Raw genomic sequence first — 25231 nt, 5'->3', positions numbered from 1 at the left:
TGTGACTGTGGACGCTCTGGTCAGGTGAAGCTGGTCACGCAGACTTGAGTACTGCAGCCACATCTTCCGAAAACAGCTCTCGAGTGACACTGACTTCTTAGAAGTGAATACAGGAAGTCAATTGGGGAAGCATTTCACTGTTGCACAACAGTGGTTAACCACTCAGCCAAAGCCGCTAATCCTGCAATATGGACCAGCAGGGGTGCGGCCGCGGGAGACTTAAAACATTTTCTGTAGGAGCACTGAACATAATTAACTTTGGAAAATGCTTTAATCATTTTAAAAGGTCAATTTGATTTTCAAATTTAGAGAGGGGGTGTGTGCGTTTCACTGGTTATGCCCCTCTGAACCAGCTCTAAGGCCTGCAGGCTTCCTTTCCTGAAAAGAGTCAGTCGGGTCAGCTGGCAACTCCTCATTGTGAGCTAATCGTACTGCAGATGAAGGCCTGAAAACGTAGAAACGTGCAATGAGGGCACTGTCACCACCAATGAAAGGCAGAACAGGCTCTACAGGAAAAAAAAACAACAACCTTTAATCGTGTTTAAATAAATCTTACATGAATCATTGTTTACTCTCTCGAGGAAAGCCATGTGCATTTATACAGCATTTTAATCGGAAGCATCCCCAGAGCAGTACATGAAGCGTTTGCTGACCTGGCTTCATCAGAGATCAGATACAGAAGGAGAAGATGTTGTGGATCGAATGACCCTTGAAACACATTTCACCCCTCCCCCCTTTCCCTCCCCTCCCCCCAGATAAGGAACAGACACTCAACACAAATGCCTTCTTGTTTACAGACAGGGCTGGGTTTCGGAGGATCCTGGCTCCTGAGCCTCTGCAGAGAGGCCGTGCGTTTACAGAACACAGCCAGGAAACCCCCGCATCGGCACAGCCTGGGGTCAGTGTCCAGTCTCTCCTGCCGCAGGGCTGTCGGACTGTCCGCTCAGCGCCGACCCCCGACGCCCCTGACCTGCAGCTGCTGGTCTGAAAGCAGTCCCTCTCTGAGCTGAGCACGATCCCAGACAGCTTCAGCCCTCAGATCACAACAGGGCTGACCTCCCAGCGGCTCTGGGGCTGGTCAGCCACTCAATTCAATTTCAATTCAAGTCAAGGTGCTTTATTCGCATGACCGATGGGTACAATCAGTGTTGCCAAAGCAAATAAAAATAATAAAATTAACATGAAACAAAACAAAAATCAAATCAAATCTACAGACATTTACAATGTACATTCGCACACAAACAGATGGAGCATTACTGGGAGACAGGCTCACTGTTCCTCAGGCTGTGACAGGAGATCACGTACTGGGCTGCCAGTTCAACTGAGTTCCCTCCTCCTCCAGTCATTCACCCAGAACCATTAATTCATGAAACCAATAACGCGGTCAGTGAGCATCTGAGATCTGGGTTGAAATGAGCCCAGGGGACCCTGAGGTGGAGTAACGCTTCAGTGTTTGTGTGGGGCGAATGAAGCACAACTCACTGGGGCTGAACACACAAATTACAGTCACTGCAGTCTACACACACACACTGGCTCTCTGTTAGTACACTTCTGAGGCATTTTAAATCTATCCATCCATTTTCTAACCTTTTCTTCAAATCCAGGGGTGCAGGACTTTGGACTGTAGCACAACTCTCACAAATGGGGGGATTAACATACAGATAGTACCTCAGGAATTGAACCCAGGGCCCCAGCATTAAGAGGCAGCTTAACTAACTGCTACTAACCGTGCCACCCTAGCTTAAAAACACAGTATAAAACCGCTCTATGAACCAGTCACGGCGGGGTTTAGATCGATGACTCAAAATGGAAGTGTTTTCAAATTTAAAGACGCGGTCACAAGTTCGCAAGAAGTGTAAAGGAAGTTAAAAAGATACCATGCGCACACACACCCAAAGCCACACCTCTGCACCATCAGAATAACGGGACTCTCTCTCTCTCTCTCGGCGGGTAGCGGGGCGGAGGAGAAAGGAAGAGACGTCGTTCAGCCCTGCCTTCTGCTGTAGCGTCGCCTATCCCGCCGTCACTCCAGCTCAGTCTGAGCCGTCTGGCAGGCGGCTGTGGGTGGGCAGGGCAGCGTCTCTCTCCGCAGCGCAGGGCGTGTTGCAGCAGCTCCGGCGGCTGAAGAGCGAAAGGCGTAACTTTGGGCTTTTCGAGTTTGTTTTTATATTTTTGAGGGCTTTCAGGCGAAAGCGGGGCATTTTTACGCACGGCCCATCATTTCATCCTGATAAAACCGACGCGCCCGCGGCGGCTCGTTTAGCTGGGAGACGGGCATAGCGTGGCAGCGTCTGCGAGGTCGACGAGCTCTACTCGGAGCCGCTCAGATTTTTGACCTCAAAACTGGTTTGTTTTTATTCGCAGAAGTAGCCTCGATACAACTGCTACTTTGAGCTGACCTTTTTTCTTAACTTCAGTTTATTTTTCCGACTCTTTGGCTAAGTTTTTCCAGTTAAGTCTCCGGACCTTCACAGTCCGGGGCGCTGTACCGATACAAGCGGAACCAGCAGCGGCTCCGATCGGATCGGTTCGACCATGCGGACGGATTCAGGCTCTATCCCGATCCCGACCCCGGACGAGGTCCACGCCTTCGACCCGCCGGTCACCCCGGGGGCGGACGCCGTGTCGGTGCTGTGGTCCTTCGGGAAATGTCTGGGTGCCCTGATACCCGTCTACTTGGCGGGCTACTTCGGGTTCAGCATCATGATGGTGGTGTTCGGGCTGATGGTGTACACGGGCTGGAAGCTGACCCGGGAGGGCAAGGAGACCAGGCTGCGCTCCGCCATGTACCTGCTGGAGAACGAGGAGGAGATCACGGCCACCCGGGTCCTGCGGACCAAGAGAGAAATGCCAGCCTGGGTGAGCGAAGCGGTTGTTCCTTCCTGCGTGCTGCTCCGTAGCTCCGTCAACCTCAGACACACACAGCTGCTTATCACACGCACACAGCTCAGACCCAGACGCCTAGAGGATTCACTACTGTGCTAACACACATGGTAAATTTACCCTTACTGTATACAGATGCAAGGCGCAGTATAAACCCCATGCCTTCTTTCTGTGATTGTCCTTCACGCACAAGCTGTACTCCACTGCGGCACTGCTGCCGGTTCCGTTCCAGTCCCTCGTAGTTACGTCATCGGGTCTCCAGTTACTGCGTCGCTGCGGAGCGTGCCAGATGTGTGTATACAGAGAGACACGTGCGAGCTTTCTGCTCAACGTCAGAACGCAGTTTTGCATTTTGCGCTGTCACTGGAAAGTTGTTTATTTTTTTAAAAAAGGTCTCACACTGCAGGAGAGGAAGAGACTTTGTCTGCAGCGCAGTCCACTCATGCTAGCATTTTGAGCACTTATAGCCACACTGACCCACACTGCTGTCCTGACCCCCCACTGACCACCACAACACACTGAGTCCCGCACTGATCCCCACACTGACACACACTGATCCCCACACTGACCCCCACACTGACACACACTGATCCCCACACTGACACACACTGAGCCCCACACTGACACACACTGACCCCACACTGACACACACTGAGACAGCGCGCTCCTCTGTCTCGGGGGGCTGGGCTGTGTGCTCACAGGGCAGCTGACAGAGCTGTGTGAGTAGCTCGCTGTTGCAGTCAGATCCGTCTCAGATCAGAGTTTTCCTTCCTTGGTGTGAAAATGTCAGTCAGCTCTCCTGTCTCCGTCTCCCCCCTCTCGCCCTTCTCCTTCAGGGGCTCACGTCCTGGGTGGGACAGCTGGGTTATTTCCTCCCTCTGCTTGCACTGTTACACTTCCTGCCCTATGACAGGCTTGTCGTTCTGAATGAGTGTCTTAACTGACTTATCTCATTAAATAAGGAACTGGATTAATTAGAAATAAACCCACTAACGCCCCTCCTCCTCCCATCTTCCTCCTCTGCCCCTCCCCTCCCTCTGTGTCCGTCCAACTCTGGCTATATTAGGCAATTCTCCAGCCCGTCTCCTGGGCCCGAGAGTGAGCCAGTGAGTCATTAGAGGAGAGAGAGGAATCAGAGCAGCGAGGAGACTCGCACTGAGATTGTAGATGAGACTGCAGTTCCTCAGTCCGTGTCTTGCCAGCGCAGAGTGCCAGTGGAGGCACTGATTTTGGTCCCGTTTCTGTTGGGAGTAATAATAATAATAATAATAATAATAATAATAATAATAATAATAATAAATTCTTTACACTTATTAGTGCTTTTCTGGACACCCCACTCAAAGTGCTTTACAGGTAATAGGGATGCCCCTCCACCACCAGTGTGCAGCCCCACCTGGATGATGCAACAGCAGCCATAGTGCACCAGTACCTCACCACACACCAGCTATCAGTGGGGAGGAGAGCAGAGTGATGAAGCCAGTTCAGAGATGGGGATTATTAGGAGACCATGATTGGTAAGGGCCAATGGGAAATTTGGACAGGACACCAGGATTACACCCCTACTCTTTTTAAGAAACGCCCTGGGATTTTAATGACCACAGAGAGTCAGGACCTCGGTTTTATGTCCCATCCAAAAGACCTTATGGCCTGAAAAGGGACCTACCACTATCCTGGGGCATTAGAACAGACACAGACCGCAGGGTGAGCACCCCTACTGGCCCCACTAACACCTCTTCCAGCAGTAGCCTTAGTTTTTCCCAGGTCTCCCATCTGGGTGCTGACCAGGCTCACACCTGCTGAGCTGCAGTGGGCTGCCAGTTGTGAGCTGCAGGGTGACATGGCTGCTGGCAAAACCTGCTGTCGCCTCCTGTTCTGAGGCTCATGGATGAAGCAGAAAGCATCAGCAGTGCTCCCTGAGACAGACCAAGCTCTCCCCCTGAGTTGCCTTCTTCTCTGGGGGCACTATATTACTCCTATTGTACAAATACTGCTCTGTGTGAGCGTCTGCGTCAGGACCTGCGGTGATATACACCAAAACGAGCTAATCTATTTTATGCTTAGTGTTGTGTCTCACACCCACACATTCCATACTTTCAAGGCTGCGGGTAAACCCAACCCATGAGTGTGTGTGTCCACCGTTTCTGACTGGAGGCTTGAAGGAAACTGAAAGAAACAGCAAAGCGATGCTCTGTTTATTTCTCTCAAGTGTCTTCATGCTGTATTAAACAGCCAGAGACTGGGAAGGCTGTGCAGACATGCCCGCGCTCTGCTCTGAGAGTGCTACCAAGTGGCCCTGTGGTCCACACTGCCACATGAGTGCTGCTTCCTGTCTCTCTCTGCGGCCGGAAGCCCTGTGCTTCAGAGCAGGCGGAAACAGGGGAGCGTATCGTTCAGGGGGCAGCTAATGAATCATGCAGACGCTCCTGCGCAAGTATTCTACAGACAAGTGCTCGGTTTCTCCTCGCAGGCTCTGCCCCGTCCCTGTCTCTCTCTCTGAGTGTCGAAGGCCCTGGCACTCTGCTGGTCAGGCCTGGGCGTGTCAGTGCGGGGCAGTGCTGAGGGCCAGTGTTTCTCAGGGGAAAGTGATACCCGTTTCCCTGACATCTGGCTTCCTTCAGACAAACATGTCCACACACACACACAGGCAGGGGCGTGCACACGCAGGTATCGACACAGTCAGGCTTGCACACATACACACAAGTATGTTCACACAAAAGCATGCACACAGGTACGTACACACGCAGGGACGTACACACAGACACGTACACTTACACACACGTGTACACAGGTATGTACACTCACAGGCATGGACACGCACAAGTATGTACATTCACACAGGCGTGCACACATTCACACAGGCGTGCACACATTCACACAGGTGTGCACACATACACACAAGCATGTGCACGCACACAGACATGCACTGAAGTATGTGCACTCAGAAAGGTATGTACACACGCAGGCATGTACAAACTCGCAGGCCCTGTTTTCTTCTTTCGTCTGTCACGCTGTGGGCGCGGGGCGAGACGGCGTGTTTCTGCTTCTGCTGTTTCTCTCTCATCTCCCTCCCTCGCTCTCTGCTTCCAGTCCCAAGGTGCTGCACTGGTGTGCTGGACACCAGCACTGCTGCCAAACCTCTTTCACAGCTGCAGCCCACAAGGTCACGCGGTGCACAGCCCGACCTCAGAGAAACACTTGCACAACACAAACATCAACAATAAAGCAAACACACGAGCAGAGTCAAAGTCCACAAGATGTCGGCCTCAGGTACTCCTGTGGAAAGGAAAGGGTGGCTGGAACCCTTGGAGAAGGCTGGCCCAGTGGAGACTGGCATTCTAGAGGCTGGCATGGCTGTGGAGACTGGTGTAGTTATAAGATATAAGATCACTTTATTGGCCACATACAATTTCTTTTATTAGGAATTTGTCTTTTCTCATACCCCAACTTGCTCTCCAGGAGACACACAGACGGGGAGAGAAGCTTGGGGTCAGAGTGCAGGGTCAGCCATTTATAGGGCTCCCCTGGAGCAGTTGGGGTGAAGGGCCTTGCTCAGGGGCCCAACAGAGTAGGATTCCTCTGCCGGCTGCAGGATTTGAACCAGTAACCTTCCAGCCACAGGCGCAGGTCCTTAGCTGCTCCGTGTTGTTCTAGAGGTTGGTGTGATTCTGCAGACTGGCACTGTGGAGGCTGGCATTGCTGTGGAAACTGGCATGGTGCTGGTGATTGGTGTGGTTCGGGAGGCTGGTGTGGCTGGGGAGACTGGCATGGATCTAGAGATTGGTGCTTTGGAGACTGGCATTCTGGGAACTTTTGGTGTGGTTCTAGAGACTGGCACTGTGAACACTGCTGTGGTTCTTGAGACTGGTGCTGTGGAGACTGGCATTCTGGATTCTGGTGTGGTTCTGGAGACTGGCATTATAGATACTGGCATTCTGGAGACTGGTGTGGTTCTGGAGACTGGCGCTGTGGAGACTGGCATTCTGGAGACTGTTGTGGTTCTGGAGACTGGCGCTGTGGAGACTGGGGTGGTACTGCAGACTGGCGCTGTGGAGACTGGCATTCTGGAAACTGGTGTGGTTCTGCAGACTGGTGCTAGGGAAACTAACATTATTCTGCAGACTGGTGCTGTGAAAACTGGTGTGGTTCTGCAGACTGGTATGGCTGTGGAGACTGATGTTGTTCTAGAGGTTAGTGTGATTCTGCAGATTGGCACTGTGGAGGCTGGCATTGCTGTGGACGTTGGCATGGTGCTGGGGGTTGGTGGTGTTCTGGAGGCTGGTGCTGTGGAGACTGGTGTGGTTCTGCAGACTGCCGCTGTGGAGACTGGTGTGGTTCTGCAGACTGGTGCTGTGGAGACTGGTATGGTTCTGCAGACTGGTGCTGTGGAGACTGGTGTGGTTCTGTAGACTGGCGCTAGGGAAACTGGTATGGTTCTGCAGACTGGTGCTGTGGAGACTGGTGTGGTTCTGCAGACTGGCACTGTGGAGACTGGTGTGGTTCTGCAGACTGGTGCTGTGGAGACTGGTGTGGTTCTGCAGACTGGCGCTGGGGAGACTGGTGTGGCTCAGACAGCTTGCATGCCTGCAGGACGTGGACAGCTCGTTACTCGCCGCCTCGTGACAGGGTGCCGGGGGTGTGTGGTAAGAGTGTGTTCGGGAGCTGTGCTGTTTCTGATGCCTGGAGCCTGATAGGGAGCTGAATTCTAGCAGAAACAGCTTACCCAGATAACAGATCTTTAGACCACGAGGCCCTGCTAACACGCACACTCACCAGCACTGCCAGTGGAGTACAGACCTTGTGTGTGGGAGTGTCTTTGGTAATGTTCTGAACTCCTCACACACTGAAAATAGGCCCAAAACAAAGGTTTGGTACATTTGCATTTAAACAAAGATGCCATTTTCACTCAGTCTGACTCCCACAGTCACACAGGTACACTGTCACACACACATGCACACAATCACACGGGTACACTGTCACACACACGCACATACACACAGTCACACAGGTACACTGTCACACACACGCATGCACACAGTCACACAGGTACACTGTCACACACACACATGCACACAGTCACACAGGTACACTGTCACACACACGCATGCACACAGTCACACAGGTACACTGTCACACACACATGCACACAGTCACACAGGTACACTGTCACACACACAGATGCACACAGTCACACAGGTACACTGTCACACACACAGATGCACACAGTCACGCAGGTACACTGTCACACACACATGCACACATGCAAACAGGTACACTGTCACACACAGACATGCACACAGTCACACAGGTACACTGTCACACACAGACATGCACACAGTCACACAGGTACACAGTCACACAGATACACTGTCACACAGTCACACAGGTACACTGTCACACACACTGTCACACAATCACACGGGTACACTGTCACACACACATGCACACAGTCACACAGGTACACTGTCACACACACACATGCACACAGTCACACAGGTACACAGTCACACAGATACACTGTCACACAGTCACACAGGTACACTGTCACACACACATGCACACAGTCACACAGGTACACTGTCACACACGCATGCACACAGTCACACTGGTACATTGTCACACACACATGCACACAGTCACACAGGTATACTGTCACACACACACACATGCACACAGTCACACAGGTACACTGTCACACACACACACATGCACACAGTCACACAGGTACACTGTCACACACACATGCACACAGTCACACGGGTACACTGTCACACACACACACATGCACACAGTCACACAGGTACACTGTCGCACACACACGCTTTCATGCTGGTACACTGTTGCACACACAGACAGTCACACCGATAAACTGTTGCACACACACGCAGTCACACCAGTACACTGTCACACACACATGCACACAGTCACACAGGTACACTGTCACACACACACATGCATACAGTCACACTGGTACACTGTCGCACGCACTCACACACTGTCACGCTGGTACACTGTTGCACACACACAGTCACACCGGTAAACTGTTGCACACACACGCAGTCACACCACTACACTGTCCCACACACACATGCAGACAGTCACTCAGGTACACTGTCACACACACACATGCAAACAGTCCCACTGGTACACTGTCACACACACATACGCGCTGTCACACCAGTAAACATTCGCACACACACAGTCACACCAGTACACTGTCACACACACATGCACACAGTGGCACGGGGAACACTGTCACACATACATGCATGCAGTCACACTGGTGCATTCTTGCACACACACACAGTCTGCTGGACAAAATTGTCTGACTCTCTGTGTCTCTACAGGTTAGTTTCCCAGATGTGGAGAAAGCAGAGTGGCTGAACAAGGTAAGAATTCATGCTGCAGTGCGACAGTAGGCTGGTGACTGTGGGATTTTGATATCTGATAGATGACTTCCCTCTTGGTCCTCCCTCCCTGCATGAGCAGATCCTGCAGCAGGCCTGGCCCTTCCTCGGTCAGTATGTGGAGAAACTGCTTTTGGAGACAATCGCCCCCATTGTGCGAGCCTCTAGCCCTCACCTGCAGACTCTCAGCTTCACCAAGATCAACCTGGGGGAGAAGGTAATACTGATGCAAAGATGCAAACTGCACGCTAATTCACTACTTCACAGGTAATGCACATTGAATCACTACTGCACACCGATACACTGACTGCACAGGTACTGCACATCGATTCACTACCATACACCGGTTCACCGTTGCACACTGATTCACCTCTGCAAAGGTACTGAACTCTTATTCACTACTGCGCAGGTACTGCACATTGATTCACTACTGCACTCTGATAAACTTCTGCATGGGTACTCCACATTGATTCAGTACTGCACACTGATTCACTACTGCACAGGTACTGCACATGGATTCACTAGTGCACACTTACTGCACAACCATTCGCTGCTGCACAGGTACTGGACACTGTTTCACTACTATACACCAATTCACTGCTTCACGGGTACTGCACATTGATTCACTACTGCACCCTGCTGCAAAGTGATTTACTAGAGCACAGGTACTACGCACTGATTCACTACTGCACCCTGCCGGACACCAATTCACAACCGCACAGGTGCCGGACAGCGATTCACAACCGCATAGATGCACACCGCAGACACACAGCTCCAGTCCAGTGCTGAATGATGCTGTTGTGTTGGCAGGCTCTGAAGGTGGTGGGGGTGAAGGCTCACACTGAGAATGACAAGAGACAAGTGCTGCTGGACCTCTACCTTAGGTACTGGACAGATTTCTGTCCTTCTCTGTCTGTTTCTCTCACTCTGTCTCATTCTCTTTCTCCCTCCTCCCCTCACTCTCTGTTTCACCGTCTCTCTGTCCTGATGTCTTCCTGACAAGATCGGATTTCATATCCCTAAAGCTGTCTGCTCATCTCTCTCCTGTCCCTTCTCTCTGTCCCTGCAGCTACGTTGGTGATGTAGAGATCAATGTGGAGATCAAGAAGTACTTCTGCAAAGCCGGAGTTAAAGGGATACAGGTGAGAGGGAGCTGCCTGTCCGGACTCCGCCCTTGCGTGACCTCATGTGACCCCTCGTGACCCTGCGTGACCCCGCAAGGTCACGTCTCTGTGTGAACTCGCGGTTTGCTGATGGAGACATTGTCTCGTTTTCACATCCTGTTCATAGCTCATCCTTGTTGTCCCCGGTCTGTTTTAAACTGCGAGCAAACCCTGCCTGAGCTTGAGAGGCAGGGGCGAGGGAGAGCTGAGGTGCTGCAGGAGTATTTGTTGTCTCGTCTGAGAACCTTCATGTGGTGGCGTCAGTGTGACCGTCTCCCTGTCTGCCGTCTCCCGCTGTCCGTCTGTCTGCAGCTCCACGGGATGCTCCGCGTCATCCTGGAGCCGCTGATCGGAGACGTCCCGCTGGTGGGAGCCATCACCATGTTCTTCATTCGCCGCCCTGTGAGTCCCCTCGCCCGGCCTGTCAGTCTGCCCCTGTTCCAGCGTTCCCTGTCCGTTAATAATGTCCCTCTCCTGTCTGTCCCGGCCAGCGACTGGACATCAACTGGACTGGAATGACCAACCTGCTGGACATCCCTGGGTTGAAGTGAGTGGATTCTCTTCCCAGAAGTAACGTAATCAGTAGAGTAGTAAACCATTCTCTTGCGGTTTGTGCAAAACCATTTCATGTTGCAGTGCTGTTGAAACATCTCTGTAGTATTTGCCCTGCGTACCAGAGTGTCCGTACAGTGGTTACAGTCCATACAGCCCTCTGCTGTTTGTCTGGTGCATTACAGTGTGTGTTTTCAAACAGTGGTCCATTGTTGCAGTGCAATATAGTGTCTGCATATAGAGGTTTCTGATGTTTGACCCTGTGCAGTGTAGTTTTTTAGTGATTTAAAATCCTACGCAGTACAGAGTTTAACAACTGCCCCCTAGCTTGCCCTGTGTGGCGCAGTCTAGTCTTTGTCCTCTGCAGTACAGTGTTTGTGTGTGAATAGTGCCCTCTGGTGCTTGTGTTCCTGACCCCTGTGTTTTAATACCATCCTCTGGTGGTTTTCCTGCGGAGAGCAATGTCTTTTTAACTACTGCCCCCTAGTGTTTATTCTGGATACAACAGTGTCTGCTTAATCAGCCTTCCCCCGGTTTGCGCCGCAGCTCTTTTTCGGACACCCTGATCATGGACGCCATCGCCTCCCACCTGGTCCTGCCCAACCGGCTCACGGTGCCCCTCGTGGCCAACCTGCACGTGGCACAGCTGCGCTCCCCGCTGCCCAGGGTACGGACACCCCCTGCGCCCGCCACCCGGCTCGGTCTCGCGCCCCGGCACTGCAGCTGTGGCGCTCTGAAGTTCACCCTGTCCCTCTCTGGTCCCCCGTCACCGCAGGGCATCGTGCGGATCCACCTGCTGGAGGCGGAGGCGCTGGCCGCCAAGGACACCAAGATCAAGGGGCTGGTGAAGGGCAAGTCGGACCCCTACGCCGTGGTCCGAGTGGGCACGCAGACCTTCACCTCCCGCACCATTGACGACGACCTCAACCCGCAGTGGAGAGAGCTGTACGAGGTGTGCTGGCCTGTTCTAGACTGGGGGGCTCGGCACACTCGTTAGGGGGTTTGCACGCTCACGTCCTCCTGTCTGTGTGTGTGACAGGTCATAGTACACGAGGTGCCGGGCCAGGAGCTGGAGCTGGAGGTGTTCGACAAAGACCCGGACCAGGACGACTTCCTGGGGAGGTAGGGCTCCCTCTGTCACTGCGTCTCACTCTCTCCCTTCGCCTCACTCTTTGTGGTGCTCGTCTCACTCTCGTGTTGCCTCACTCTTCGTGGTGCTGCATCTCACTCTCTCGTGTCACCTCACTCTTCATGTTGCTCGTCTCACTCTCCCGTGTCACCTCACTCTTCGTGATGCTCGTCTCACTCTCTTGCTCGCCTCACTCTTCATGGTGCTGCCTCTCACTCTCTCGTGTGGCCTCACTCTTCATAGTGCTGCCTCTCACTCTCTCGTGTGGCCTCACTCTTCATGGTACTCATCGCACTCTCTCGTGTCGCCTCACTCTTCATGGTACTCATCGCACTCTCTCGTGTCGCCTCACTCTTCATGGTGCTGCCTCTCTCTCATGTCACCTCACTCTTCATGGTGCTGCGTCTCACTCTCTTGTGTCGCCTCACTCTTCATGGTCCTGCCTCTCACTCTCTTGTGTCACCTCACTCTTCATGGTGCTCGTCTCACTCTCTCGTGTCGCCTCACTCTTCATGGTGCTGTGTGGAAATGCTCTCTCTCTGTCTCGCAGGATGAAGAGCGATCTGGGCTGTGTGAAACAGGCCCGCGTTCTGGATGATGTGAGTTGACGGACAGCGAAGTGTTAATGAAGACTTGACAGGCACCCTTCCCTGTGTTGTGAAAAGTGTGTGACAGTGTGTCAGTGTACATTGTAGAGCTCCTATCCCTCAGTGTCAGTGTACAGTGAAGAGCTCCTATCCCTCAGTGTCAGTGTACAGTGTAGAGCTCCTTTCCCTCAGTGTCAGTGTACAGTGAAGAGCTCCTATCCCTCAGTGTCAGTGTACAGTGTAGAGCTCCTATCCCTCAGTGTCAGTGTACAGTGAAGAGCTCCTATCCCTCAGTGTCAGTGTACAGTGAAGAGCTCTTATCCCTCAGTGTCAGTGTACAGTGTAGAGCTCCTATCCCTCAGTGTCAGTGTACAGTGAAGAGCTCCTATCCCTCAGTGTCAGTGTACAGTGAAGAGCTCCTATCCCTCAGTGTCAGTGTACAGTGAAGAGCTCCTATCCCTCAGTGTCAGTGTACAGTGTAGAGCTCCTATCCCTCAGTGTCAGTGTACAGTGAAGAGCTCCTATCCCTCAGTGACAGTGTACAGTGTAGAGCTCCTATCCCTCAGTGTCAGTGTACAGTGAAGAGCTCCTATCCCCTAGTGTGTGAAGAGCTCAAGTCTCTCAGTGTGTCAGTGAAGAGCTCATCTCTCTTTCCCAGTGGTTCCCTCTCATGGACACGGAGACTGGTAGCGTCCACCTGCGGCTGGAGTGGCTCTCCCTGCTGCCCAGCGCGGACAAGCTGGACGAGGCAAGTGCCCTTCTGCCTCACCCTCACACCCATCGCCTTGTACACAACCTTCTAATCCCCTCTCTCCTGCTCCCCCCTCTCCCAGGTCCTCCAGAGGAATCGCTCTTTCTCCACTCAGAAGGCAGAGCCTCCCTCAGCAGCCATCTTGGCAGTGTACCTGGACCGTGCACAGGAACTTCCTGTGAGTCACACTTCCTGTCACTGTCATCTGTCTGCTTCCTGTGTGGCTGCTAGGGCCTGACAGAAGCCAGGAGACATCTGTACCGGTCTCTTTGTGTTCCGCTGTGTTGTTGTGTAGTTGCTTGTACTGTTTTGGCTAGCTCACAGGGTTGCGTGTAATGGTGTTCTTGTTGCTTCATTGGTCTGATAGACTAAGTGTTACGTTTAGTTCAGGGGGGGCGTGTGTGTGCTTGTGCAGTGATGTGTAGCTGTCCTGACCGTGCCTGTTTTTTTCAGTTGAAGAAGGGCAATAAGGACCCCAGCCCCATGGTGCAGCTGTCCGTGCAGGACACCACCCGCGAGAGCCGAGTGAGTTACCCCCAACACCCCACTATCTCCACACCCTGACAGCCAGGGAATCCATACACCAGTACAACAGCCACTCCGTAAATACCCTGACGCCCCAGTACTTCCAGTATCTCCAGTACTCTTTAAAGTACAGTGTTTGTACCTCTCCACAGTTTAAATAACGTGAGAAGGGTTACCCAGGCCCAGGGGCCCAGGGGCCCGTCTGTCCCGTTTGGCAGCTGGCACCTCATTGATCCCAGGATCTCATCCAGCCATTTCCAGGCTGAAGCCAGGGTATCGGCTTCAACATCGTGCTTGTGCAGCTTGTTCCACACTCCCACCCCCGTGGAGAGGAGAAGGGTAACCTGTGACCCCCTCTCTCTGCCTGTGACAGACCTGTTACGGCACGCAGAACCCCGTGTGGGAGGACGCCTTCGTCTTCTTCATCCAGGACCCCCGCAGACAGGACATTGACATACAGGTGAGTGATGATCACAAGCACCCTGCGTCCATTATCCACGCATCTGCCTCGGATCCACCCCGGATCCACCTCAGATCCACCCCGGATCTAACTGGGACAGGACACCATCCACCCATCTTCTAACTGTTACATCCAAGTCACGGTTGCAGAGGAGCTGGATCCTTTCCAGCAAGCAATGAGCACAAGGCAGGGTACACCCTGGACAGGACTCTAGTCCATCACAAACCCACACGCTCACACTAGGGCCAGCTTTCCCAGAAGCCTTTTAAGCTGCCAGTATGTCTTTGGCCTGTGGGAGAAAACCTGGAGAAATGCACACAAACGCAGGGAGAACATACGAACTCCATGCGGATAGCACCGGACAAATTGAATCCAGGTGCGAGGCAGCAATGCTAACCAGTGCGCCAGTGTGCCAATAGTCCCTGTCATTTAAGATGTGAATCAATATTCAGGGCGTCTGTAGAAAGAGGAAGGAAACAGGAGCACATTAATGGGAACATGCAAACTCCACACGGAAGGTGTGCAAATTCAGAATCACTATTGAGGCAGCAACTGCACTAACCACCATGCCACTGTACTGCTTAGTACTATATCAATTATAATACTGTGATTCTGATGTTTAGTACCAATAAGATAAGATATCACTTTCTAGGTCATATACACTTTCTTGTATTAAGAATTTGTCTTTTCACATACCCCCAGCTCACTCTCCATGAGACACACGGACTGGGAGAGAACTTGGGGTCAGAAATTATTACGGCGCCCCTGAAGCAGTTGGGGTTAAGGGCCTTGCTGAGGGGCCCAACAGAGAAGGATTCCTCTGCCGGCTGCGGAATACAAACCGGCAACCTTCCAGCCACAGGCGCAGATCCTTAGCCACAGAGCCACTGCTCCGCCCTTTACTGCCACTGTGACTGCTGCAGCTGAAACAGAGATCTTTGAAAGTGAAAGATAGTAAAAGCAGTGATAGTAATTTTCCTCTCACACTGTTAATGGTGCTATCTACTACTTGTAAGAGTGACGGTAATTAAAATGTTGCTAACGACCACCTCTGCCTTCCCCTCCTCTCCTCCTCCTCCTTCTCCCCACCTCCTGTCTCTCCCCCCCCAGGTGAAGGATGATGACCGCTCCCTGACCTTGGGCAGCCTGTCCATCCCACTTTCACGGCTGCTGACCGCTCCTGACCTCTCCTTGGATCAGTGGTTCCAGCTGGACAGCTCTGGGTCAGCCAGCCGCATTTATATGAACGTCATCCTGAGGGTGAGCGAGAGAGAGACTGTACAGGCTCAGTGACCGCAGCCTGGCCATAGAAACTGGGCGACACAGGCAGACCCCGCTGTCCAGAGAGGACAGGCTGTGCTCCCACTGCCAGCAGGGAGCAACAGAGACAGAGGTGCACTTCCTACTGCACTGTGACAAATACTCTGGGATTAGACAAACATTCCTCCCTAAATTTACAAATCTACTCCCAGAATTCCCACACCTGCCAGAATCACAACAGGTCCCAATCCTACTGGGAGAGGGAGGAGGGAACTCAGCTGAACTGGCAGCCCAGTATGTGATCACCTGTCACAGCCTGGGGAACAGACAGGGGACTTTTTTCTCAATAATAATAATACAGTTTTTGATCTCCTGTCACCCTGAGGAAAAGTGAGCCTGCCTCTCAATAATGCTTCATATGTTTATATGTAAATATCTTAGGATTTTGTCTTTATTGTAAATGTCTGTAGATTTTTGTTTTTAAGTTAATTGTGTTTGTTTTGCTTTGGCAACACTGATTTTACTCATTGGTCATGCCAATAAAGCATAATGAATTGAACTGAAAATTGAGTGCCCCCTGGTGACCATGCCCTGCTACTGCATCATCATGGGACAGGAAACTGGGCTACTGGCATTTTTCACGGACGTGTTCTCTCTCTTTTCTGCTTTTTCTGTCTTTGCCTTTCTGTTATCATCTAGTTTGATTTTAATATAAAGCCCTTTCCAATATTTCCTGACGAGAACAATGCCGCATGAAATCAATTGCACTGATTGATCGACATCTCTTCCTCTCTCTGCATCTCTCTCCACCTTGTCCCCCCCCCCCCCAGATCCTCTGGCTGGATGACAATGTCTCCCCCAGCGCCCCTGTGTCGCCCCACCCCTCGGTGCCTGTGCCCATGCCAGCCCCCGGGGGGGCAGGGCAGGGTGAGGACGGGATGGGCTCAGTGGTGAACCCAGGTGGGGTCAGTGTCCCGCCCTCCGCCTCCGCCACTCTGCCCCAGCACACCAGCCCCGGTCCGAGCTTCGCCACCGAGGTGAGAGAGAGGGACTGCAGCAGCATGGGGTTAATTACTGTACCAGCTCGCAGCTCAGGATTAGTGTTCTTGCATTGCATTGTTATAATTTTTATAAATGCTTTATTATTATACTGCCGGCCTGGGCACTACTCTGTCACACACTGAAAAACGCAGTCCAGCCTCACAGTGATGTGAAGCCAGCAGCCATGTCATCCTGCAGCTCACAACCGGCAGCCCACTGGAGCTCAGCAGGTGTGAGCCTGGTCAGTACCTGGATGGGAGACCTCCTGGGAAAAACTAACGCTGCTGCCGGAAGAGGTGTTAGTGGGGCCAGCAGGGGGCGCTCACCCTGTGGTCTGTGTCTGTCCTAATGCCCCAGTATAGTGACGGGGACACTATACTGTAAAAAGACACCGTCCTTCGGATGAGATGTAAAACCGAGGTCCTAACTCCCTGGTCATTAAAAATCCCAGGGCGTTTCTTGAAAAGAGTTCTACCCCAGCGTCCTTGCTAAATTTCCCCCCTGTTCTTTACCAATCGTGCACTGATAGCTGGTGTGTGGTGAGTGCACTGGTGCTCTCTGGCTGCTGTTGCATCAGCCAGTGGTGGAGGAGAGTCCCCATTACCTGTGAAGCACTTTGAGTGAAGTGTTCAGAAAAGAGCTATATAAGTGTAAGCAATTATTATTATTGATGTGGTACTATAGCCGAGCGTTATGGAGTAGCTTGGCCAGGGTGCAGTAACACAGTTTGTCCCACAGGGGGTGCTGCGGATCCATCTTGTGGAGGCTCAGAACCTGATTGCCAAGGACAACTTCCTGGGCAGGGGCAAGAGCGACCCCTACGTGGTGATACGCACAGGGGGCATGACCTTCCGCAGCCGCGTGATCAAGGAGAATCTCAACCCCACCTGGAACGAGCTGTATGAGGTTCGTTATTGTCCTGGTTTCCCCCACTTGGATAGGGGTGTAGTGCTGAGAATTGCATGAACTGTCGTGTGGGAAGACGCCAGCACAGTAATTCTGATTGCCTGGCAGGTAATCCTGACTGAGGTCCCGGGGCAGGAGGTCCAGTTCGAGGTCTTTGATAAGGACTTGGATCAAGATGACTTCCTGGGCAGGTGAGGCGTGAGCATGGGATGGACTCGGTAAGGCAGGACACCTTACTTTCACAGTAGTGCGCCCCCTTGTGGCCATGCTGTGGAGGGTGGTTGCAGCTCTGTGGCAGTTACATAACAGAGTTCTCTGTGTGGACAGGCTGAAGATCAGTCTGAGAGACATCATTACATCCCAGTACATCGACGAGGTGAGAAGTGATGGTCTGTGTTTGTCTCTCCCTATGTCTGTCTGTTTGTGTTCTTGACCCGTGTGTGTCCGGTGCTGACTCGTGTGTGTGCGTAGTGCTGACCCATGTGTGTGAGTTGTTCTGACCCGTGTGTGCTGTGCTGACCCATGTGTGTGCATGGTGCTGACCCATGTGTGTGTGTGCTGTGCTGACCCATGTGTGTGTGTGCTGCTGACCCGTGTGTGTGTTCTGTGCTGACCAGTGTGTGTGCTGCTGACCTGTGTGTGTGTTCTGTGCTGACCCGTGTGTGTGCTGACCCATGTGTGTGCTTGCTGCTGACCCGTGTGTGTGCTGACCCGTGTGTGTGCTGACCCATGTGTGTGCTGCTGACCTGTGTGTGTGTTCTGTGCTGACCTGTGTGTGTGCTGACCCATGTGTGTGCGTGCTGCTGACCCATGTGTGTGTTCTGTGCTGACCCGTGTGTGTGCTGACCCATGTGTGTGTACTGCTGACCTGTGTGTGTGTTCTGTGCTGACCCGTGTGTGTGCTGACCCATGTGTGTGCTTGCTGCTGACCCGTGTGTGTGTTCTGTGCTGACCCGTGTGTGTGCTGACCCGTGTGTGTGCTGACCCATGTGTGTGCTGCTGACCTGTGTGTGTGTTCTGTGCTGACCTGTGTGTGTGCTGACCCATGTGTGTGCGTGCTGCTGACCCATGTGTGTGTTCTGTGCTGACCCGTGTGTGTGCTGACCCATGTGTGTGTACTGCTGACCTGTGTGTGTGTTCTGTGCTGACCTGTGTGTGTGCTGACCCATGTGTGTGCGTGTTGCTGACCTGTGTGTGTGTTCTGTGCTGACCCGTGTGTGTGCTGACCCGTGTGTGTTCTGTGCTGACCCGTATGTGTGCTGACCCGTGTGTGTGTTCTGTGCTGACCCGTGTGTGTGCTGTGTTCCAGTGGTTCACGCTGTCGGAGGTGAAGTCAGGGCGGCTGCACATGACCCTGGAATGGCTGCCCAGAGTGACAGACCCCGCCAGGCTGGATCAGGTGAGGCGTACAGACAGACAGCTGCAGCCCCTCCACCCCCCCTCGCCGTCTCTCTTCTCTCCCTGATTCCACCCGCCTCTCTCTGCCCAGGTCCTGCGGCTGCAGTCCAAGAGCTCCCATCAGAACAAGGTGGTGCCCGCGGCCGCGCTGCTGTCGGTGTTTGTGGATCGTGCCCACGCCCTGCCTGTGAGTCCGTCCGCGGGGAGCAGGGGGTCTCTGTGCCGCTGGGTGTAGTCACACAGCTGTTTGCCCCATTGCATGGCAGCTGTGAGCCTGATTCCTGTGGCAGGACTGTGGTCTGTTTGCTCTGTGCGATGGTAAACACTGTTGTAGTGGGTTGTGTTTGACAGTGCGTTGGACTGTACAGCTGCAGTACTGGTGTGTGTGACTCTCTCTGTGCAGCTGAAGAAGAGTGGGAAGGAGCCAAAGGCAGGAGCAGAGCTGATTCTGCAGTCAAACTCCCACAGGACCAAGGTCAGTGATCACATTGCACTTTGGATTCATTAAATGAGACTTGACATGTTGATGAACAGTCTCAGTAATCATAATTATATCATAAAACCATAAACATACAAATTACATAGGTAACCATAACCATAGGCAGAAAGTTCATTAGTTAGTGGTCTCCTGGTGTTGGAAAGACCTGTTTCTTGCTGAATTTCCAGAGGGCCTGTGTATAGATCGGGGCGAATCTGTGGGGGGTTGAATTGGTTGAGGTCTTCAGGTGTTTTCCACTGGCTGTCTCTCCCCAGGTGTGTGAGCGCTCCACCAGTCCGCTGTGGGAAGAGGCCTTCTCCTTCCTGGTTCATGACCCCCAGGAGGACATGCTGATTGTGAAGGTGAGAGAGCACCGTGCAGCGTGCAGCATGCATGAGCGTGCATGAGTGTGCTCATGTGTCAGGTTTGCTCCGTGTGTTAATCTGTACTCTCTCTCCCTAGCTCTCCCACAGCTGGGGGATGCCGCTGGGCTCTCTGGTCCTGCCTCTGCGGGAGATTCTGTTTGAACCAGACCTGGTGTTGGACCGATGGTTTAACCTGGATGGAGCAAAACCTGAGAGCCAGTTACTGCTGAGAGCTACAATGAAGGTAAGAGGCACATAATCAGCCCTGCATGCAGTGAGAAGATTCACAAGTGCATCATCATCCCTGGAGAATATCACTGCATGCAGGTGTGCAACACCGCTTCATAGCTCGGTGCTGATGATGAGAGATGTACAGTAACTCTGTGTATAGATGTACAGTAATGCTGATGATGAGCGATGTAACTGTGTCATTGCTCAGTGCTGATGATGAGCGATGTAACTGTGTCATTGCTCAGTGCTGATGATGAGTGATGTAACTACGTCATTGCTCAGTGCTGATGATGAGTGATGTAACTCAGTCTCGTTGCTCAGTGCTGATGATGAGTGATGTAACTCAGTCTCGTTGCTCAGTGCTGATGATGAGTGATGTAACTCGGTCTCGTTGCTCAGCGCTGATGATGAGTGATGTAACTCAGTCTCGTTGCTCAGTGCTGATGATGAGTGATGTAACTCAGTCTCGTTGCTCAGTGCTGATGATGAGTGATGTAACTCTACGTCGTTGCTCAGTGCTGATGATGCATGATGTAACTCGGTCTCGTTGCTCAGTGCTGATGATGAGTGATGTAACTCTACGTCGTTGCTCAGTGCTGATGATGCATGATGTAACTCGGTCTCGTTGCTCAGCGCTGATGATGAACGATGTAACTCTGCGTCATTGCTCTGTGTTGAGTATGTATGCTTTCTGTCTCCATGCAGATCCTGGATTCCCGAGTGACGGAGTGTGGACTAGGGGATCGGAGCGCACTGGACAAAGCCCCTGCTGGACTGGAGGGAGAGGTGCAGGAACAGCCCGTCCCCAGCCCAGAGAAACCAACCGCCAATCAGGATCTCCGACACCGATCAGTGCCTACGCAAGGGTGAGACATACGGAGACATGTGTGTCATGCATTTGTTTGATTGATGTAGTTTTTTTGGAATAGGTACATAGCTCAGGACATGACCTTTACCTTGAACAGTGGGTCTGTTCTAGGAGAGAACTCTGACCTCCTTGGTGGGAGGTATCCTGGGATCTGGATTGTGGACAGGCGGATGCAGGCAGTGTCTCACTCCCGGATGTGTGTGTGTTGTAGGGACGGGGAGCAGGGTCACGGTGCACCTGGCCAGGTGAAGCTGTCTCTGTCCTACTCCAGGGAGGAGAACCGGCTGGTCATCATCATTCACGCCTGCAGGTCTGTCTCCTTGCACTGATGCTGGGTCCATCTGCGAGCGTCTGTGTGTGTGTCTCTGTGCTGAACTGTCCATGTCCACACTGTCCAGGCTGTGTCTGTGCCCCTGGGTCTATATTCATGCTGTTCCCCTGTGTCTGTCCAGGCAGTTGGCAGCCTGTGCCAAGGACGGCTCAGACCCCTACATCTCCTTCAGCCTTCTGCCGGACAAGAACAAATCCACCAAGAGGAAGACCAGTGTGAAGAAGAGAGACCTCAACCCAGAGTACAACGAGAGGTCAGGGCGGGAGGCGGAGTTCTGTCCTCGTGTGCGTGATATGCAGCTCTCAGTGTGTGGTTCTAACCCTCTCCCTCTCTCTCTCTCTGCAGGTTCGATTTTGAACTCTCCCTAGCGGAGTCTCAGAAGAGGAAGCTGGAGCTCTTTGTCAAGAACAGTGTTTCCTTCATGAGCCGAGAGAGGGAGCTTATTGGCAAGGTCTGAATGCCCTCCTGTCTGTCACCCCATCTGTCTGCCTACCTGTTTGCCCGGCTGTCACCTGTCTGCCTGTCTATCACCTGTCACCTGTCTGACCAGCTGTCACCTGTCTGCTTGTCTATCACCTGTCACCTGTCTGCCTGGCTGTCACCTGTCTGCCTGTCTATCACCTGTCACCTGTCTGTCCAGCTGTCACCTGTCTGCCTGTCTATCACCTGACACCTACCCGACCAGCTGTCACCCTGGCTATTTCTGTACTGTGGTCTGTCTGTAGAACGCCTCTCCGTCTGTAACCCCTGGCGTGTGTCAGTCTGTGAGTGGGCGCAGTGATGCCAGCCCCTGTTCCCTTCCCTTCCAGGTCCAGATCGACCTGGCGCAGGTGGACCTGAGCGCAGGGGTCACGCAGTGGTGAGTAGGGCTCAGGGACAAGCTCCATCACGAGGCTGAATACAGCCCCTCACATTCCTGTCCAACAGGAAACTGTTGGCTTGAGCTGCTGTCTTCCTCCCACTGACTGTGTCTCTCTCCGACAGGTACGACCTGAAACAAGAGACTCACTAGATAACCAACAGCAACTGTGATTCAGCCTTGCCCAGCGATGCCTTTCCACCCCCCCACCCTCTCTCTCCTTCTCTCCTCCCCTTCTCTCCTTCTCTTCCGTGCCAAGAATGTTTTTAAAATGAATGATTAACAGTTTAATTGTACTGCTGTAGTGTGAGTACTGGTGAGGAGCAGACGAGAGTGGGAGACATCCCCAGCCCCTAGGAGACACAAACATGCCCTTCGGCCCTGCAGCCCAGCTCAGGTCCGACCCAGGGTCAGGAGCAGGCCCTCGAAGTCACGACTGCAGGGCTTCGTCTCGTGAGACTTCTGCTAGCCCCCTTGAGCTGCTAGCCCCTTGAGACTCCTGCGGGAGGCAAGGGAAAGTATTGTCTCCACGGCTCTGTTCACCTTTCGCCATGCTTTTGCATTGCTCGGTGCCTGCCCACGATTCCGGCTTATGCCCTTTCTCACTGTGTCACGATATATATATCACGACAGCGCAGCCCCGTCACGGAAGACTGGAGTCCGGAAGTTTCTGTTCTGTTGGTTTTATCACAGGCTGTGTCTGCAGTCAGAGCTCCCCTTGCCCCTTTGCTGCTTTGGTTCGGCCCTGCGCCATGCTTGGTGGCCAGTGCCAAGGTGCACCCTGGGCACGCCCCCAACGCCGCTCAGCCCCTCCCCTACCTATGGGCGTGTCCAGGGAGCAGGTTGCAGTCTCCCTGGATTAGGGACCAGCCAATCAGCCGCAGGGAGGGAGGGGCTTTTCTCCATGGCGATGGGGATCCTGGCTGTGACGCTCGAAGGGACTGGGACTGTTCTGGAGGCAGGGGTCTCCAGTAGTCTTTGCCCTGGAGAACAGGTGCATCAGCACAGGCACCTGCACAACTGGGAGAAGCTGCTCAATTCATCCAATTAAATCAGAGACAGTGACAAGGGAGGGGAGGAGCAGGGGAAGCGGAGTCCAGGGTTCGACTGGAGAGACAGCCTTCATTTTGCCTTAGCAGAATATGCCTTTTTATTTTTTGAAAAGCCAAAGATGTTTCTTGAAATGTTATGCTGTAATATCTATTTTTTAATATTAGTACTGTTCCTTTTATTGTTTTGAGAGTGATTTGAACTGGTTCATTCCATTTTTTACTGCCCAGTTTTAATCCGTGTAGCTGTGTCCTCTGGGCTCTGTGTGAGAACTATGCCTTATTGTCGGGCGTTCTTTTGCTATGACACCAGGTCCCAGGTCTCCCGTATGGTTCCCACATTCCCACACATTCCCATACAGCCCCTCACAGCCCCTCACAGCTCCTCACAGCTCCTCACAACCCCTAACAGCCCCATGCACCCCTCACAGCCTCTCACAGCCCCACACAGCCCCACACAGACATCAAGCCTTGCAGCATAATGAGGAGCTGTAGGTGTTCTGTCCCGATGATGTTGTAGCACTAATAAGAACAGTGCACTTGGCACATCCCTTGTGATCGCATTTCCTCTAGATATGGCCTGATGTGTTCAGCTCAGAGGTCATGTGTATCTTGTTTCACCCACAATCTTGGATCTGCAAATGGGGTTGTTCTTAAGACACAAAGGGTTGAGATTTAGGACCTGGTGCAATCATGCATAAATAAACTCCTGGTTAAATTATTGTCACTATTGAAGTGTACGTTCGTTTGGACTCTGTGTTGATGAAGAAACGGGAGGTATCTATACCTCTGCAGTGACAGTGCTGTGAAGTAGAGCTCACCAGGTATAGATAATGTTTTAAAATGAAAAAATGTATGTATTTCTGCTTTTGTCCCTCCAACAATATCAGCCTTGAAGAAGGAGTGGATTAACGGCAGAGCAGTTCTGTAGAAAACAGAATGGGGACAGTGAGGCTGTGTGTGTATCAGACTAGTGTTACTGAATGAGACCAGGCTGCCCAGTGTAATTCAGTCTGTGGATGGGGCATCTGCCTTTGTGGAAGAGGGATTTCTGACAGACTGACTGTACAATCACAGTATTCAAATGCCACACAAAAGACCACCGGTGTCACTGTACCGCTTTCAATAAAACTATTTGCACTGCAACACACTCTATCTGGGGTGGTCTCTGTCTGAGTGTCTGCTGTGCACTGTGCATGTTCACACACTGGGTAAGCAGAGAGATGTCCCTGGCTATTTAGAGATATATAGGAACAGAAACCTGGTTATAAATAGACAAGGTGCTTAAATGAGTGATCAATGCCAGTTATTTAAGGTTGGGAGTGGATATCAATTTGCTCTGTCTGTTTCATTGCCACAAGCTGCAAAACTATCTAAACTGTTCTGTTTGGGTATAAAACCGAAGCTGGCGGCGACAGACAGCTGTCTTTCTGTTACCGACGTAGCACGCTGACCAACAGGTGGACAAGAGGAGCTCCTCTATAAGCAACAAAGATGTTCCTGGTTTAGACACTCCTTCCTCTCTGCACTCTGAAACACAAAGACCCGACTAGTATGCATTCCTGTAACGGGTAAAGACTGCTTGCTTTTCCAAAGAGCACTGACAGTTCTGGCTCTGTAGTCCTGGCAGCTATTCTGTCCCTGTAGCTTGCTCCTGTGCTCTGTGCTCTGCGCTCTGTCACTGCAGCAGTTCCTTGTATCTTAACGTTTTTCAGCCTGTATTGATCAGCTGCAGGAACTGTCTGCTGCCCAGGAATGTAACAGCTCCCCTGCGGCTGCATTAGCGAGGAAACTGGATGCGACAGCAGAAATTACGTCCTATTATTATTTAAGTATTGTAGACACCTAAGCTCCTCGGTACCAATATAGTTAAATATTGACGTGCGGTAAAAGCAACGCAACAGTCAAAAATATTTTCAAGTGAACTTCTACTTAAAAAAAACCCCAACATGGTGTATTTGAGTTTTAATCGAAAGTTACGTTTCCCCTGA

The 25231-nt window shown here is 52.2% G+C and overlaps 1 protein-coding gene across 1 annotated transcript; it reads left to right on the top strand.

Annotated features, from left to right (window-relative positions):
- The first annotated feature begins 1872 nt into the window (after positions 1 to 1872).
- On the top strand, positions 1873 to 24386 carry esyt1a (extended synaptotagmin-like protein 1a). Its single transcript, XM_088635886.1, has 31 exons — positions 1873 to 2859; positions 9228 to 9269; positions 9370 to 9504; positions 10098 to 10171; positions 10357 to 10429; positions 10763 to 10852; positions 10942 to 10997; positions 11549 to 11669; positions 11778 to 11954; positions 12042 to 12124; positions 12682 to 12730; positions 13377 to 13466; positions 13552 to 13647; positions 13923 to 13994; positions 14368 to 14454; positions 15565 to 15714; positions 16545 to 16751; positions 17494 to 17661; positions 17770 to 17852; positions 17989 to 18037; positions 18971 to 19060; positions 19151 to 19246; positions 19463 to 19534; positions 19813 to 19899; positions 20000 to 20146; positions 20839 to 20999; positions 21213 to 21311; positions 21454 to 21585; positions 21678 to 21783; positions 22142 to 22191; positions 22317 to 24386. Exons 1-31 carry the CDS (start codon positions 2536 to 2538, stop codon positions 22342 to 22344), a joined length of 3294 nt encoding a protein of 1097 aa, XP_088492012.1. The 5' UTR covers positions 1873 to 2535; the 3' UTR covers positions 22345 to 24386.
- The last annotated feature ends 845 nt before the right edge of the window (positions 24387 to 25231 follow it).

The sequence above is a fragment of the Lepisosteus platostomus genome, chromosome 1 (genome assembly GCF_059453375.1).
Source record: "Lepisosteus platostomus isolate fLepPlt1 chromosome 1, fLepPlt1.hap1, whole genome shotgun sequence".
Lineage (NCBI taxonomy): Eukaryota > Metazoa > Chordata > Actinopteri > Semionotiformes > Lepisosteidae > Lepisosteus > Lepisosteus platostomus.
Note: the sequence above shows the minus strand (reverse complement) of the source record. Positions and strands in the feature narration are given on the sequence as shown.

What these genes read in the sequence shown, in the direction of transcription:
- esyt1a (XM_088635886.1), top strand. Translation starts at nt 2,536, where the DNA reads ATGCGGACGGATTCAGGCTCTATCCCGATCCCGACCCCGGACGAGGTC. An exon ending in CTGGACATCCCTGGGTTGAA is followed by an intron (nt 10,998 to 11,548) that starts GTGAGTGGATTC and finishes TTTGCGCCGCAG; the next exon opens with CTCTTTTTCGGACACCCTGA. An exon ending in TGCGCTCCCCGCTGCCCAGG is followed by an intron (nt 11,670 to 11,777) that starts GTACGGACACCC and finishes CCGTCACCGCAG; the next exon opens with GGCATCGTGCGGATCCACCT.